The sequence below is a fragment of the Staurois parvus genome, unplaced genomic scaffold, assembly GCF_062004578.1.
Source record: "Staurois parvus isolate SC_StPar_1 unplaced genomic scaffold, SC_StPar_1.0 ptg000178l, whole genome shotgun sequence".
Lineage (NCBI taxonomy): Eukaryota > Metazoa > Chordata > Amphibia > Anura > Ranidae > Staurois > Staurois parvus.
Window position 1 is genome coordinate 15,001 of NW_028317974.1, and position 12,733 is coordinate 27,733.

Genomic DNA, 12,733 nt, shown 5'->3' on the forward strand with positions numbered 1-12,733 from the left:
GTCTTTGGAACATGTTTGGGGCTGCTTATCCACCATCCGGACTATTCTGCGTTGCAATCTTTCATCAATTTTCCTCATCCGTCCACGACCAGGGAGATTAGCTACAGTGCCATGGGTTGCAAACTTCTTGATAATGTTGCGCACTGTGGACAAAGGCAAATCTAGTTCTCTGGAGATGGACTTGTAACCTTGAGATTGTTGATATTTTGCCACAATTTTGGTTCTCAGGTCCTCAGACAGTTCTCGTCTCCTCTTTCTGTTGTCCATGCTTAGTGTGGCACAGACAGACACACAATGCAAAGGTTAAGTGAACGTCTCTCCTTTTTATCTGCTTTCAGGTGTGATTTCTATATTGCCCACACCTGTTACTTGCCCCAGGTGAGTTTACAGGAGCATCACATGCTTGTAACATTCTTATTTATCCGCAGTTGTGAAAGGGTGCCAATACTTTTGTCCAGCCCATTTTTGGAGGTTTGTGTGACATTATGTCGAATTTGCTTTCTTTCCTCCCTTTTTTTGTTTTGTCCCAATACACACAAAGGGAATAAACATGTGTATAGCAAAACATGTGTTAATGCAATACGTTTCGTGAGAAATACATGATTTCCTGGAGAAATATCAAGGGTGCCAACAATTTCGGCCATGACTGTATATGTATGTGTGTGTATATATATATATATATATGTATGTATGTGTGTGTATATATATATATAAATATAAAATATTTTCTCATTCTGGTCAAGTATCACACTATGCATGCATAAGAGGGGGAGAAGGGGGTCGAACCCTTAAGGGAGACAATGGAATTCAAAGCACAATATGTTTACATAACTGTAAATACTGGAATAACCATTACCTCCAAAAAGATGTTGATACACATCAAATAGCTTCAAACGTTCTGCAGAAATAATGTAGAGACGTTTTAGCAACGAACCTATGCTGGCTTCTATTTGTATACTCTTCATACCACAGGATATTTTCCTAAATATTAGACATATCATTTTAAAAGCCACTTTAAACATTCATAAAGTATTGGGAGCAGGCCAAAATTATATCCAACACCCACCTCTACAAATGCACCCTTTACATGTGTCAGGAATCCAGGTATGACCAGAGATGTGTGGACTGACACAGGGAAATAGCAGGCTTCAGAAATGGTGAAATAATAAAATTTATTAAGAGCTGCACAAAATAAACAAATGCAGTGCAAACAAAACCAAACCTTAAACTAATATTACTACGTATAAGTGTAGTCAGGGCTGGAGAGGTGGAGTGGTCAGGCAGGCCGGGTCAGGAACAATCGGGCAGATAAGGTACAACAGGAGCAGGCAGGAGAATGGTCAGGAATAGCCGGGGTCGGTGCAGGCGGAGTTCAAGCAGAGTCAGGGTCAAGCAGGCAGAAGACAGGATACAGGAAACAGGATGCAGACAACAGGGCACATGGGAAAGCACCAAGGTACTGATTGCAGGCCTGGTACTGCTTAAATACACCTCCTGCAATCAGCCTCAGGTGATGGCTTGATTGCAGGAGTGAGATCCTGGCTGCTGAAAGCACCCGCTGGCAAGCACCGGTACTGCAGCCCACACAGCAGGTGAGCCCATTCCTGACACCATGGCAACAAGTTGGAACATAATTTCTTAAACAGGCTGTATTCCCACAGTTGACTCGTGAACAGGGCTGAAAATCCCCATATACAATAGTGATAATATAATGTAAAACACTTCAATAATAATTTTTCACTTATTACCCCAAAATCACTAGCCTCAATGAGAATCCAACAAGGCTCCACAATACAACTGAGTGGTGTAACAGATTTTCAAACCGGCTGTATCCCCATAAACAACTCACAAACAGGATTGGAAATTGCCTGTATAATAATACACAAAATAAAACAACCTTGTTTAGACCTATGCTTATTATAAAGTCAATGGTTACCATAGCTAAACTGCATTGTTTTATTACCTTGATATGCCCAAGTCGCCGACCTCATGGTCGAAACACAACCACAGCCAATCAGTACAGCAAATTGAGGTACAACACAAAGTCCAGAGAGTCAAAAAAGCATCAGAACAGCTGAAACACAACCTTCTTCCCCCTTAAATAGCTCCCAAATGGGTTACAGATGGACAATCAAGGCAGAACCGCCAGCCATGGTCTGCCGAATACCAAAGATGGCTGTCAGCTCCCGATGTGAGAACTGCGGGTGCGTGCCACACACGCCCAAATGGCTCCAACCCCACCAACAAAATGGTTGGCCGGCACTGAGAGCCCACACAGGCATGCAAGCACAGGGCCTGCCCCAAAAACCAGCGGCCACCAAGGGACCCAAGAACGCCATAACAGCAACCCCTGGGTGCTGGAGGTGAAACGTGCAAACTATGCACGCCCACAACACCGCAAAACGAATGTGGTGCCCTACTTGTTCGTTTGTTTGCTCCTTGATGTTGTAAACTTTTATATAGCACGATTCAGTACTGTTGATGTAAAATAGAAAGATGTGATACATGTTGGATTTTGATGTATAATTTATGTTTTTATACTTATGCCTTTAAAAGTCCCCATTTTCAGGTCGTTTTTCAGTTTAAATATACAGTATTAGGGATGTGGCATGTGTGTGTATATATTTTAACATTGTTATGGACTATGTGATATTATTTGGTATTGTACGTTCATATTTCTGAATAAAATGTTCTACCCATAGGATCACTTCCATAAATTATATGAACTTACATTGCAAGCTAGACAAGCATATCAGGACATGGTTTGCTCATTACAAGAGCAGCAGAATGAAGATACTGAAGATGGAGATAAAATGGAAAGAGTCTTCGAATACAGTCAGCATAAACATGTGGAGGTGCATGCACAGTCCACAGCAGATAAGGCACCAGAGTCCAGCTACAGTGAGTATTGTTAGGTTTGTCGTGTAATAGCCAAAGCCTTCTGAGTAATGAGCACTTTTGGTAAACTAGGAAGGTATTTATAGTAGTCTATTGCTTATACTGTTGAAATCAGTACATTCAAAATTGAATTCAAATCAGTTGAAGATGTTTCTTGCTGTATTGCCTTGTTCTATAAATCACTGTTATAAAAGAATGATACAGCTAATTTTCCTTGGCTGGAAATGTAGGGCCTCATTTATAGAGCACAGCAGTGTGATTTAAAAATGTACATTGCGATTTGCTTGCATCAAGACTTGTTAGCTGAAAAAAAAAATCTGGGGTAGACCCTAGTCATTTGATCAGCCTCTCAGCTAGTCATGAAGTTCTGTCTGAAACATTATGCAGAGATAACTTTGGGGAACCCTGAAGGCTCCACACCCTAGCCTTCATGTGATGAATGAGCTGCATTTTGCAGGCACAGTATGAATGAGTAAGGAGTGTGGTGTATAGCTGACATTAGTCCTATTGTCTCTCTTCTATAAATATGCCCCTTACGCCTCATTCTCACAGTATTGTAGTGCCAGCGGCTGCAAGAATCCAGCAAATTCCTGTGGTTGGATTCACAGTTGGCTGCAGATACTGTAGTTGTGCCCTCACAGCCTGTGCAAAGCAATACAGGTTAATGGTGATCGCAGCTGTCCACAGGTGTTTGGATGGAATTATACATGGAGTGATTACCTACCATTGGGGACAGATCTCCCTGAACACAATGAACACTAAATCTCAAGTGTTTCAAGCATGCAATAAATGAACATGCCTTTAATGACAGTATAAGGTTTGTAGTAAACTTACAATCCTAATAGAAGAGGGGGGAGGGGAATCGGGGGGAGAGAGTATGATATGATCCCCCCCCCCCCCCCCCCTTCTTCTTTTTTTTTTTTTTTTTTTTTTTTTTTTTTTTTTTTTTTTTCTTCGTGGTTGGTGCCCATCAATCCTGTTGGGGGAAATGCTCCAGAGCTCGCCTGAGGCCCTCCAAACTGGTATATTTGTTAGCTGCATGCCATGTGATCTATTGATAATGTGAGTGTACAGTGAATTCTACATTTATTATGTTATTGATGTTACATAGGGATTGTATATGATGAGGGTTTTTTGCCTTTTTTTTTTTCCTTTTTAGTCTCTAAATATTCTCAGCTCCCTTTTAGAAAAAGAGAAATCTTGAAACATGTCAGGGCATGAGAAATTGTACCCGTGGGTATAATAAACTGTACCCAATACATTCTGACCAAGGAACTTTTTTGTAGTCCTTATATGGAATTTTAGGACATGTTTTGAATGAAAATATATGTTTATGCAGTTATCTATGCTAATATATAGACTTCCTGTCTGTAAAATTCCATCCAGATTGGTATTTTTGGTATTCCCCTGGACACAAGCTGTTTGCATCCAGGGGCAATCATTTTGTCCATAACTGCAGGTAATCACTCCATCTAAACACCGGCGGACAGCCACAGTCATCCTGCCCTCACTCTGCACAGGCTGTGTGGCTGCAAGTATCTGTATCCACCTGTGAATTTAGCCACGGTAATCCTCTGGATTCTCTCCGCAGCTAGCACTAAAATACCATGTGAATGAGACCTTAGTGTTGGAATTCAAAGTGCTGACACAGACTGAGGTCACTGGGCATTTGTCGCTTAAAGTGGTAGTAAACACCGCTGGGACACTTGTACCTACAGGAAAGCTTGTAATAAAGCCTAACTGTAGGTACAAGGAATATCTCCTAAACATGCACTGCTTAGGAGATAGTCACTGTGTATGCAGCTAGTGACATCACTAATACATGCACTCTGAAGGGATGGCATACTCATGCTGTCCCTTCAGAGCTCTGTGACACCCATGTGCATGCACACAACCTAGAAGGAAGACTGAGTGAAGATGGAAGCCCTGTCAGCAGTGACAGCACACCACTGGGGGACTTTGTTTTAAGTTAAGTATTTCATTACGTGCTAGTATGTGATGCATACTAGCACACTATATTACCTTGTAGGGAGAATTTAGAAGTTTACTAAAACATTAAACCATGCCCTAATTCTTCCTGTCATATTGGGGTTTATTTACTAAAGCTGGAGAGTGCAAAATCAGGTTAGCTTCTGCATAAAAACCAATCAGCTTCCAGGTTTTATTGCCAAAGCTTAACCGAACAAGCTAAGGTTAGAAGCTGATTGGCTACCATGTGCTACAATGAGTGAACCAGCTTTAGTAAATCTCCCCCATTATGTCAAAGAAGATGGAAGGAGAAGAGTTCTCATTGCTTCTCCCTTGTGAGTAGCATTCTTTGGCAATACCATCCTCCGGGCAGAGGCAGAACAGTCCATCAGGTACTCTAATGCTTCCAGACCATGATTGATAATATCTGATAGCTGGTACCAAGTGGTGAGCTGGTCACATTTGGACCACATCAGGTGCTTTTCCCTACCTTATTATGGTGAGGCATGAGACACCATTAACACCATTACTAGACCGGAGAACAATGGAACCAGTGTTCTTATGTCAGAACCTCCTTCCACTGCCATGTTACCTTCAGAATGAGGACCAAGCTCATCTTGAACTGAAAGGTAATGTCACTTACCATGTTAAAAAAAAAAAAAAAGAAACATTACTTTGCATAAGTCACAGGTTCCCTTTCACTGTAAAGCCATTTTTTGTATGTAACTTACAAGCTTTGAAAGAGAATTAAGATAAATGACCTGTAGACATAGAATTTGAGTTTCTTCCTGGAAAACTATGTATGGGTTTTTCTCTTTTGTCAAGGTAGAAAGGTGTGAGATTAAGATTATTCGGGTTAACAGTTTTACTTGATGGAATGATTTTCTGTCTGAAACAATTGTAGACCTGTGACAAGGTTATGTAATGTGTTGTGTAACTTTTGGTTTTTGTCTCCAGGTAAAGTGTGGAAGAGGATGCTAGAAAATGAATACCCTCCCTACCCCCTTTGCCTTGAGGAAACTATCTCCAACGACATGTTTAATTTCCATTTATCGTGACTTCAGCTACATAATCTTCCCACTCCAAAAAAACAAGTTGTGGGCACATGACTGATTGGGAACTGTGTAAAGGATGCTGAAGCAAAATAAGAGGCCTTAGTTTTTTGGGGGTTTTTTTTCGTTTTTTTTTTTTCCTCTGGTATACCAAATGACATGTGAATTTATTTTAGTGGCATTGTGTATGAAAGGTACTTTTTTGAAAGGATGCTTTTAAAAGGTTGGTAAGGTCACAACCTGGAGGGGCAGAACAGGGTTAGCAGATGGTGAGTCATAACTAGACTGCTCTGTAGACATCTCTGTCCACCGAGAATTCTTAAAGCCGCAATGTTGGATGGCTCTGGAGCTTCATTGTGGTAGATAGAGGGCTGGTATACCCTTCACTAGGACACCTAAGCAGAGCTTTTCTACGGGCAGTCATATTACATTAAGTCATTAAACATTTCTGACCATACATTACTACTGTGGCCTTGAGTCAGCATTTTGCACTGTTAGTCTGGCCTGCATCTTAAGTTGCCATAGCCGTAAAGGCTTTGTGTCTGATCTTATTTAATAAATAGTGTAAGGAGCAGTGTTAATTATAGTAATTCATAGCAGCAAATCAGAATGAACTTTACGTAAGCTAGACCAGTATAATGTAGATTCTGACTTGTTACTTTATGTAATACTCTATGGATTTGGCACTTTGGTTCTTGCACGTATTCAGTAAGCCTATTAATCTAGTCTTTTGATGTTGAGAATTTATTGCCATCTTGTAAGTGGTAAGAGTTAAGGAACTCTAGAAATTGTCATTCTATAAAATGTGCTAGCTTACACTTATCTCTTTCAGTTTTACTGAGCATCAGCAGTACAGTTGTTGCTATACATCCAGCGCTCTGACACTGGACTTTTTAGGTCTCAGATCCTGCAGTGATCCTTTCTGTGAATGGACAGCAGAGGGGAGGGACAAGCAGTAACACATCAGCCGCATCTTTTCAGTCACTGCTGTTGAATTTAATCTATTGTAAGATAGCAGACATAAAATAGTGACTCAATTCCTGGAGTTCTCCTTTAAGCTTGTTTGCTTAAACTTGACACCTTTCTTTTTCAAAGTTGTATTTATCTATATACTGCAAGGAAGTCTAGTAGAAAGGGAAATTACAGGGCACTATAAGGGCTCATTTACACCTGCTTCAAGTTTCACACATTAAATCACCTACTGCTTCAACATGCTTTTTTGATGCTTCGATTATGCTTTTTTTGAAGCTTTAAGGAAGCTTGGCAAATGCCCTGTGTGTGTATTGGTTTTCTATTTGTTTTAAAGGGGCCAAGAAGAACCCTAGCTTATTAGTACCCTCATTCATCAGATCCCCTTCTCAATAGTACCTCCAGCTCTGCTGATGCCCCACTCAGTAGTACCCTCAGCTTTGCTGATTCCTCATGCAGTAGTATCCCCCTTCTCTGCTGATCCTGCACTCAGTAGTAACCCCCAGCTCTGCTGATCTTCTGGTTTGCAGATCCTCCTCTCTCTGGTCCCAGCTCACCTTCCGCTGTATTGCTCCCATACTGCGCACCACGTGTGACATTGCTAGTTTCTCCTGCTCTGGTCCCCCAGCTCTGCTGATTCCACTCAGTCCTCTCTCCCTGCTTACGTTCCACTATAGCGTTCCCTTGTTGCTCTACTCCAGTCTGGACCCCGCTCACCTTCCACTCCAAATGTGATGTCTGCACCAAACACTTCCAGAATATATATACATGCACCGGACGTAACTGCCGATGACGTCTTTCAAGTTTGCTTGTTGGTTTCCCAGTGTATCCAGGGATACCTCATACCTACAAAACAAAGTACAGCTAATGCTGAATAAAAACCTCTCAAAAGCTGCAGGTGTTTTAAGTGAGCTTTGTCGTAGACTTCTGTGGAGACTTTGGAGACTCTTTGAAGAACCAAGAAAGTGACATGGGTTATAATTTTTGAAGCAAAGCAAACACAATATGTAAACAGGATTGTAAAATAACCATTTAATTTTTTGTATTTTTAATGAGAGGTGCTTTGATTTTCATTCAGAGAGCTTTGACCACTTTCCCTAGTTAAGATTCCCCCCCCCCTTCATGACCAGGCCACTGTGTTAGGTTAACTGACGATTGTGAACAACATTGAAAAAATGATATCTATTTAATTTGGGTACAGACAAGTAGAGCTTTCTTTTAGTGATGTTTGATCACAACTGGGTTATTTATTTTTGATAATATAAACAAAAAAAGACTACAAATTTAAAAAAAAACGCAAAATAAACAAATTTTTACTTTCTGCAATAAAACATCTGCAAAAAAAATGTATTTATAAATTTAAGCCCAAATGTATTCTGCTGTATATTTTTGGCACAAAAAAAAAATCCCAATAAGTTTTATAATTGGTTTGCGTGAAAAGCTAATAAATAAATATATATATATATATATATATATATATATATATATATAATAATAATAATTCTGTGCATAGTACTAATGACACTGGCTGGGAAGGGGTTAACATCTAAAGGTAATAAAAAGGTTAACTGTGTGCCTAACAGTGTTTGGTGCATTCACTGTGTGCTGTTTTTATTCCCTGATTGGCTTGTGCTGTGACTAATAACAGCATAGCCGGGACGGCGGGCGCATGCATGTGCACCCTACCCGTAAGAGCTGTATCATGTGTTAGAAACGTGATCCAGCACAGGAGAGCTGCTCTGCTTCCATGCTCCTATGTGAGGTGGTCAGCAAGCTGGTAAAAAAAAGTGTCCAATGTCACATTTTGAAACAAGTGTAAATGAGCCCTAAGGCATTTAGACTTTATAGGACATGTTCTTTCTGCATTTTATACCAAAATCTGCTGAAAAGTTGTATAATGACATAAGAATGGAATTCGTAATGAGCGATGACCAGTAATTTTTGTAATATCTTGTAACAAGAACTTTCATTTTTTTTTCAGGTAATTGGCTTTAACATAAAAAGCGTTTTTGAAGTTTTCTCCATTCATAGCATGATTTTGAAAAAAGTCATATAATTATAATATGATTTTAAAGATGATGTAATGTAATATTAAATGTAAAGTTTCTTTTAAAGAGATTTACTGTATAAAATTTTTAGTTTTGACATCAGTTTGGTTTCCTTAGTGTAATCCATTTATAATGCAGTACCATTTCTAGCCTGCAGATGACTTGGACGTTTTCTATTAAAATGTACATATATATATATATAAGAACAGGCTACAGGATATGGCGATTTCAGCCATTTTAGTCAGTTGATGTGGCATTATCAGTTTTTCATTACTGCTAAAAATCCCTGTAACATTAGGAAGATTTTGTCTGTTGGAAAAGTTCTAATTAGATACATTTTACACATAAACACCAGCAGCTTTCTCATATAGATCTCAGACAGTACTCCATGGTGAGTGTGAATTCACTTCAAAAACTAAAATCCAAAAGAAGCAAAACTACATTTTGATCACTTGTTTTTTGCACAGAGTAGAATGTAGACAAAAAGTGATGATTTTATTACTTTTTGTAACTAATTTGATGAACACGTACATTTTGCTTGTCACCTTTTACTGCTGTAGTGCTGGCACAAGTCCTTTTCCAGCATCACTGGTTTACACCAGTCTGAGACCATCAAAATATCACCACCCTTTACATAAAGGGTTTAATGCCAAGGTGTGCAAGCCTGGGTTCACATTTGTGCGGTGCGACATATCGCACATGATTCGCACAGGAACTGCTCCACATTTCTGTGCAAATCGCATGCGAATTCTGTGCGGTGCGATTTGAGCCATACATTTGTATGGCTCAAATCGCACTGCATCCACACCAAACCAGGTGCAGGACCCTTTTTTTTTTTTTTTTTTTTTGATCCGCACTAGAATCGGATCACATGGGTAGTCACACCTATGCGATCTGATTCTGCATATCGCATAGAGTTTTGCGGACCGATTTTGTTGTTAACATACACACCCGCAGTGGTTCACATGAACTGGGTGCGATTGTGATGCGGTGCGGAATTCGCACAGAAACCGCTGCAAATTCCGCACCTCATCAGTGTGAACCCAGGCTAAATGATCTTTCACTGCAGAGCAATTTGACAGCAGAAAGCATATTAGATCCATCTAGCAAGTAATGTGTTTAAAGTGTTAATAAACCCACAACAGTAAAATCAGTCTGTTTATGCAGTAAAGCATGCTTGTTATAGTCAATGTGGAATCTAAGGGGTTACTCCTCCCCATTGTGTAAAAAGGTTGTATGATCCTGTCCTCTCTGATCCTTCCCTCCCAGTGTCTCCTAGATATCTCCTGCTAGAACAGAGGCTCTGGGGCAAGCTGCTCATGCGCAGTTTGGTGTGTATTGCTAGATGGTTTGTTTTGGTTTTTTTCTTGGGAGAGTGCATGTAATCAGCACAGGGCCAATTAGCAGTGTCCAGACAGAGGGTCAGGGGTTCTGCATCCTGCTACAGCAGAATGAAAACTCCTCCTACAAGCTGTAACCAGTGCTCTCCTGGACACTGATACAAGTCACAAAACTGCAATATACTGCTGATGGGAAAAGGTATTTAGCAGTTTATATTTACTAAAACAATTGCATATCCATGTTGTGTGTACTGTGGGAGACCAGATATAGCGAGTGCAGGGTCCTGGCTTCCTTTATGAGTTTGCTGCCTTGACGTTTGTGCTCTCCTTTGATCTTCCTGCTGCTTCCTTGATTGCAATCTCTGATTTTGCTCTGTATTGTTTAAAGTGTTACTAAAGCCAGGACCCTGCACTCACTATATCTGGTCTCCCACAGTACACACAACATGGAAATGCAATTATTTATATAAACTGCTAAATACCTTTTCCCATCAGCAGTTAGAGCAGTCTTGTGACTTCAGCAGAGCACTGGTTAAAGCTTGTAGGAGGAGTTTTCTTTCTGCTCTAGGAGGATGCAAAACCTCTGACCTCTGTCTGGACAGTGGTGATTGGCCCTGTGCTGATCACATGCACTCTCCAAATAAAAAAAAAAACCCTCTCTAGCAATACACATATACTACACTGAGCATGTGGCTACCGGTCTGTCTGATCAGGTGGACATTCGAACAAGAGGAAGGGCAGAGAAGACTGGATCAAACATCCTTTTTACGCAATGCAGAGGATTAACCCTTTAGGTTCCACAGTGAGTATAACAAGCATGCTTTACTGCAAATACAGACTGATTTTACTGTTGTGGGTTTAGTAACACTTAAGTTGAAGAAATCAACCCCACTGAATAGTACGACTTCCCAACTACACAGCATGCTTCAGGGTTTAGCGATCAGAACTGTACAAGTAAGAGGGGAACACTTACATATGTATGCCCTTGCGAGGGCTGTGTTTGCCCACACAGATGCACAGGTGTTACCTGCATCCCCATGCAGATTATCCCATTCATGTCAGTTGGGTGCTCCTAATTTGACAGCTGGGGATGTACACCCGTGTGTGCATAATATTCCTTTGCCTATTTGTATATAAACATTATCAAGTTCCTCTTTTAAAAAAATTTATTTTCTGAACTTCTAAACTGTGCTCTTGTATTTGTGGGATGTGGTGCCTTTCTCCATATGTTATACACAGCTTAGGCCCTGTTCACAAACTTTACCTACAACTGCAGTGCGTGCATTACAATTCATTTTGAGATATGTTCTGCCAAAATTAGGCAGTGCACCACAACACACTTGAGTGTCGAACTGTATTAAAACAAAAATTGTCCATGTCAGGTTTTAGGTGCTTTGTTGGGTGTTGGCAGCTCATTCAAAATGAACAGGCTTTGTAATGTAACACATACATACACTACTTTAACCCCATCACGCTGACTGTATGCAAATATGCGGCCTAACTGGACTGGGCTTTTTTGTGTACCTGTTTGTGTGCTCGGAGTGCACCTCATGGTGTGCTCCCAGTATAGAGACTGGGGTTTCACTGAAAGCCCTGGGTCTTGTTTCCGGTCCTTAACCACTTCCTGACCGGCCGTTCTATATAAACGACTGGACAGTGGCAGTGCAGGGTCGGGTGGCCGTTTATAAACGGCCTCCCCGCACACTGCTTGTGCGCGCTCCCTGGGAGCGAGCAGCACTGCGATCCAGTGCCCGCTGTGTCCTCTGGACACAGTGAAACATCGATTGTCGGACGGGACTTCTGTACGAGGTCCCGATCATGTGATTACTGATTGGCCAATCAGTGATCACATGCAAAGTAGTAAGCAAGATGTCACTTGTGACATCATTGATTACTATGTGTGAAATATGTGAATGATCACAGAGGTCACATGGTACAAGGCTATTCACAACAGCCTTGTACCATGTGACAAGCTGTGACCAATCACAGCTCACTCAGTACTTCTCCACTGACTACAAGAATGCAGACAGAGAGAAAGAGACATGATTGCTTTTACATCCTATATGGGTGTAAAAGCAATCAGTGTAAAAAAAAAAAAAAAATCTTCATCACCCCCCACAAGTAGTATAGTGTCACCATGGTGACACTGTACTGCTAGGGTGACAGTATGTAAAAAATAAATAATATAAAAATGTAAAAAAAAAGTTTAAAAATTATAATTTTTGGATTTTTTTATTTTACTAAAAAGATAACGGAATAAATTTTGGCCAAGATTTATGATGAAATATTATTTATTTGCAATATTTTATAAAAAAAAACACTTTTTCAAAATCTTTGGACATTTTTTTTATTTACATAGCAAAAAAAAAAATCCCAGCGGTGAATAAATACCACCAAAATAAAGCTTTATCTGTCTCAAAAAAATGGTAAATTCATTTGGGTACAGTGTTGCATGAGC

At 40.3% G+C, this 12,733-nt stretch overlaps 1 protein-coding gene across 1 annotated transcript in view; it reads left to right on the top strand.

The window, feature by feature from the left end:
* The window catches only part of LOC149462257 (selenocysteine insertion sequence-binding protein 2-like), a gene marked incomplete at its 5' end in the record, with an annotated part of 22,611 nt that extends 13,574 nt beyond the window's left edge, over positions 1-9,037 (top strand). Inside the window, 2 exons of the mRNA XM_089677182.1 lie at positions 2,703-2,901; positions 5,824-9,037. Of these exons, the coding sequence (XP_089533308.1) occupies positions 2,703-2,901; positions 5,824-5,924 (300 nt within the window). The remainder of the gene's footprint in view (positions 1-2,702; positions 2,902-5,823) is intronic.
* Between the last annotated feature and the right edge of the window lie 3,696 nt (positions 9,038-12,733).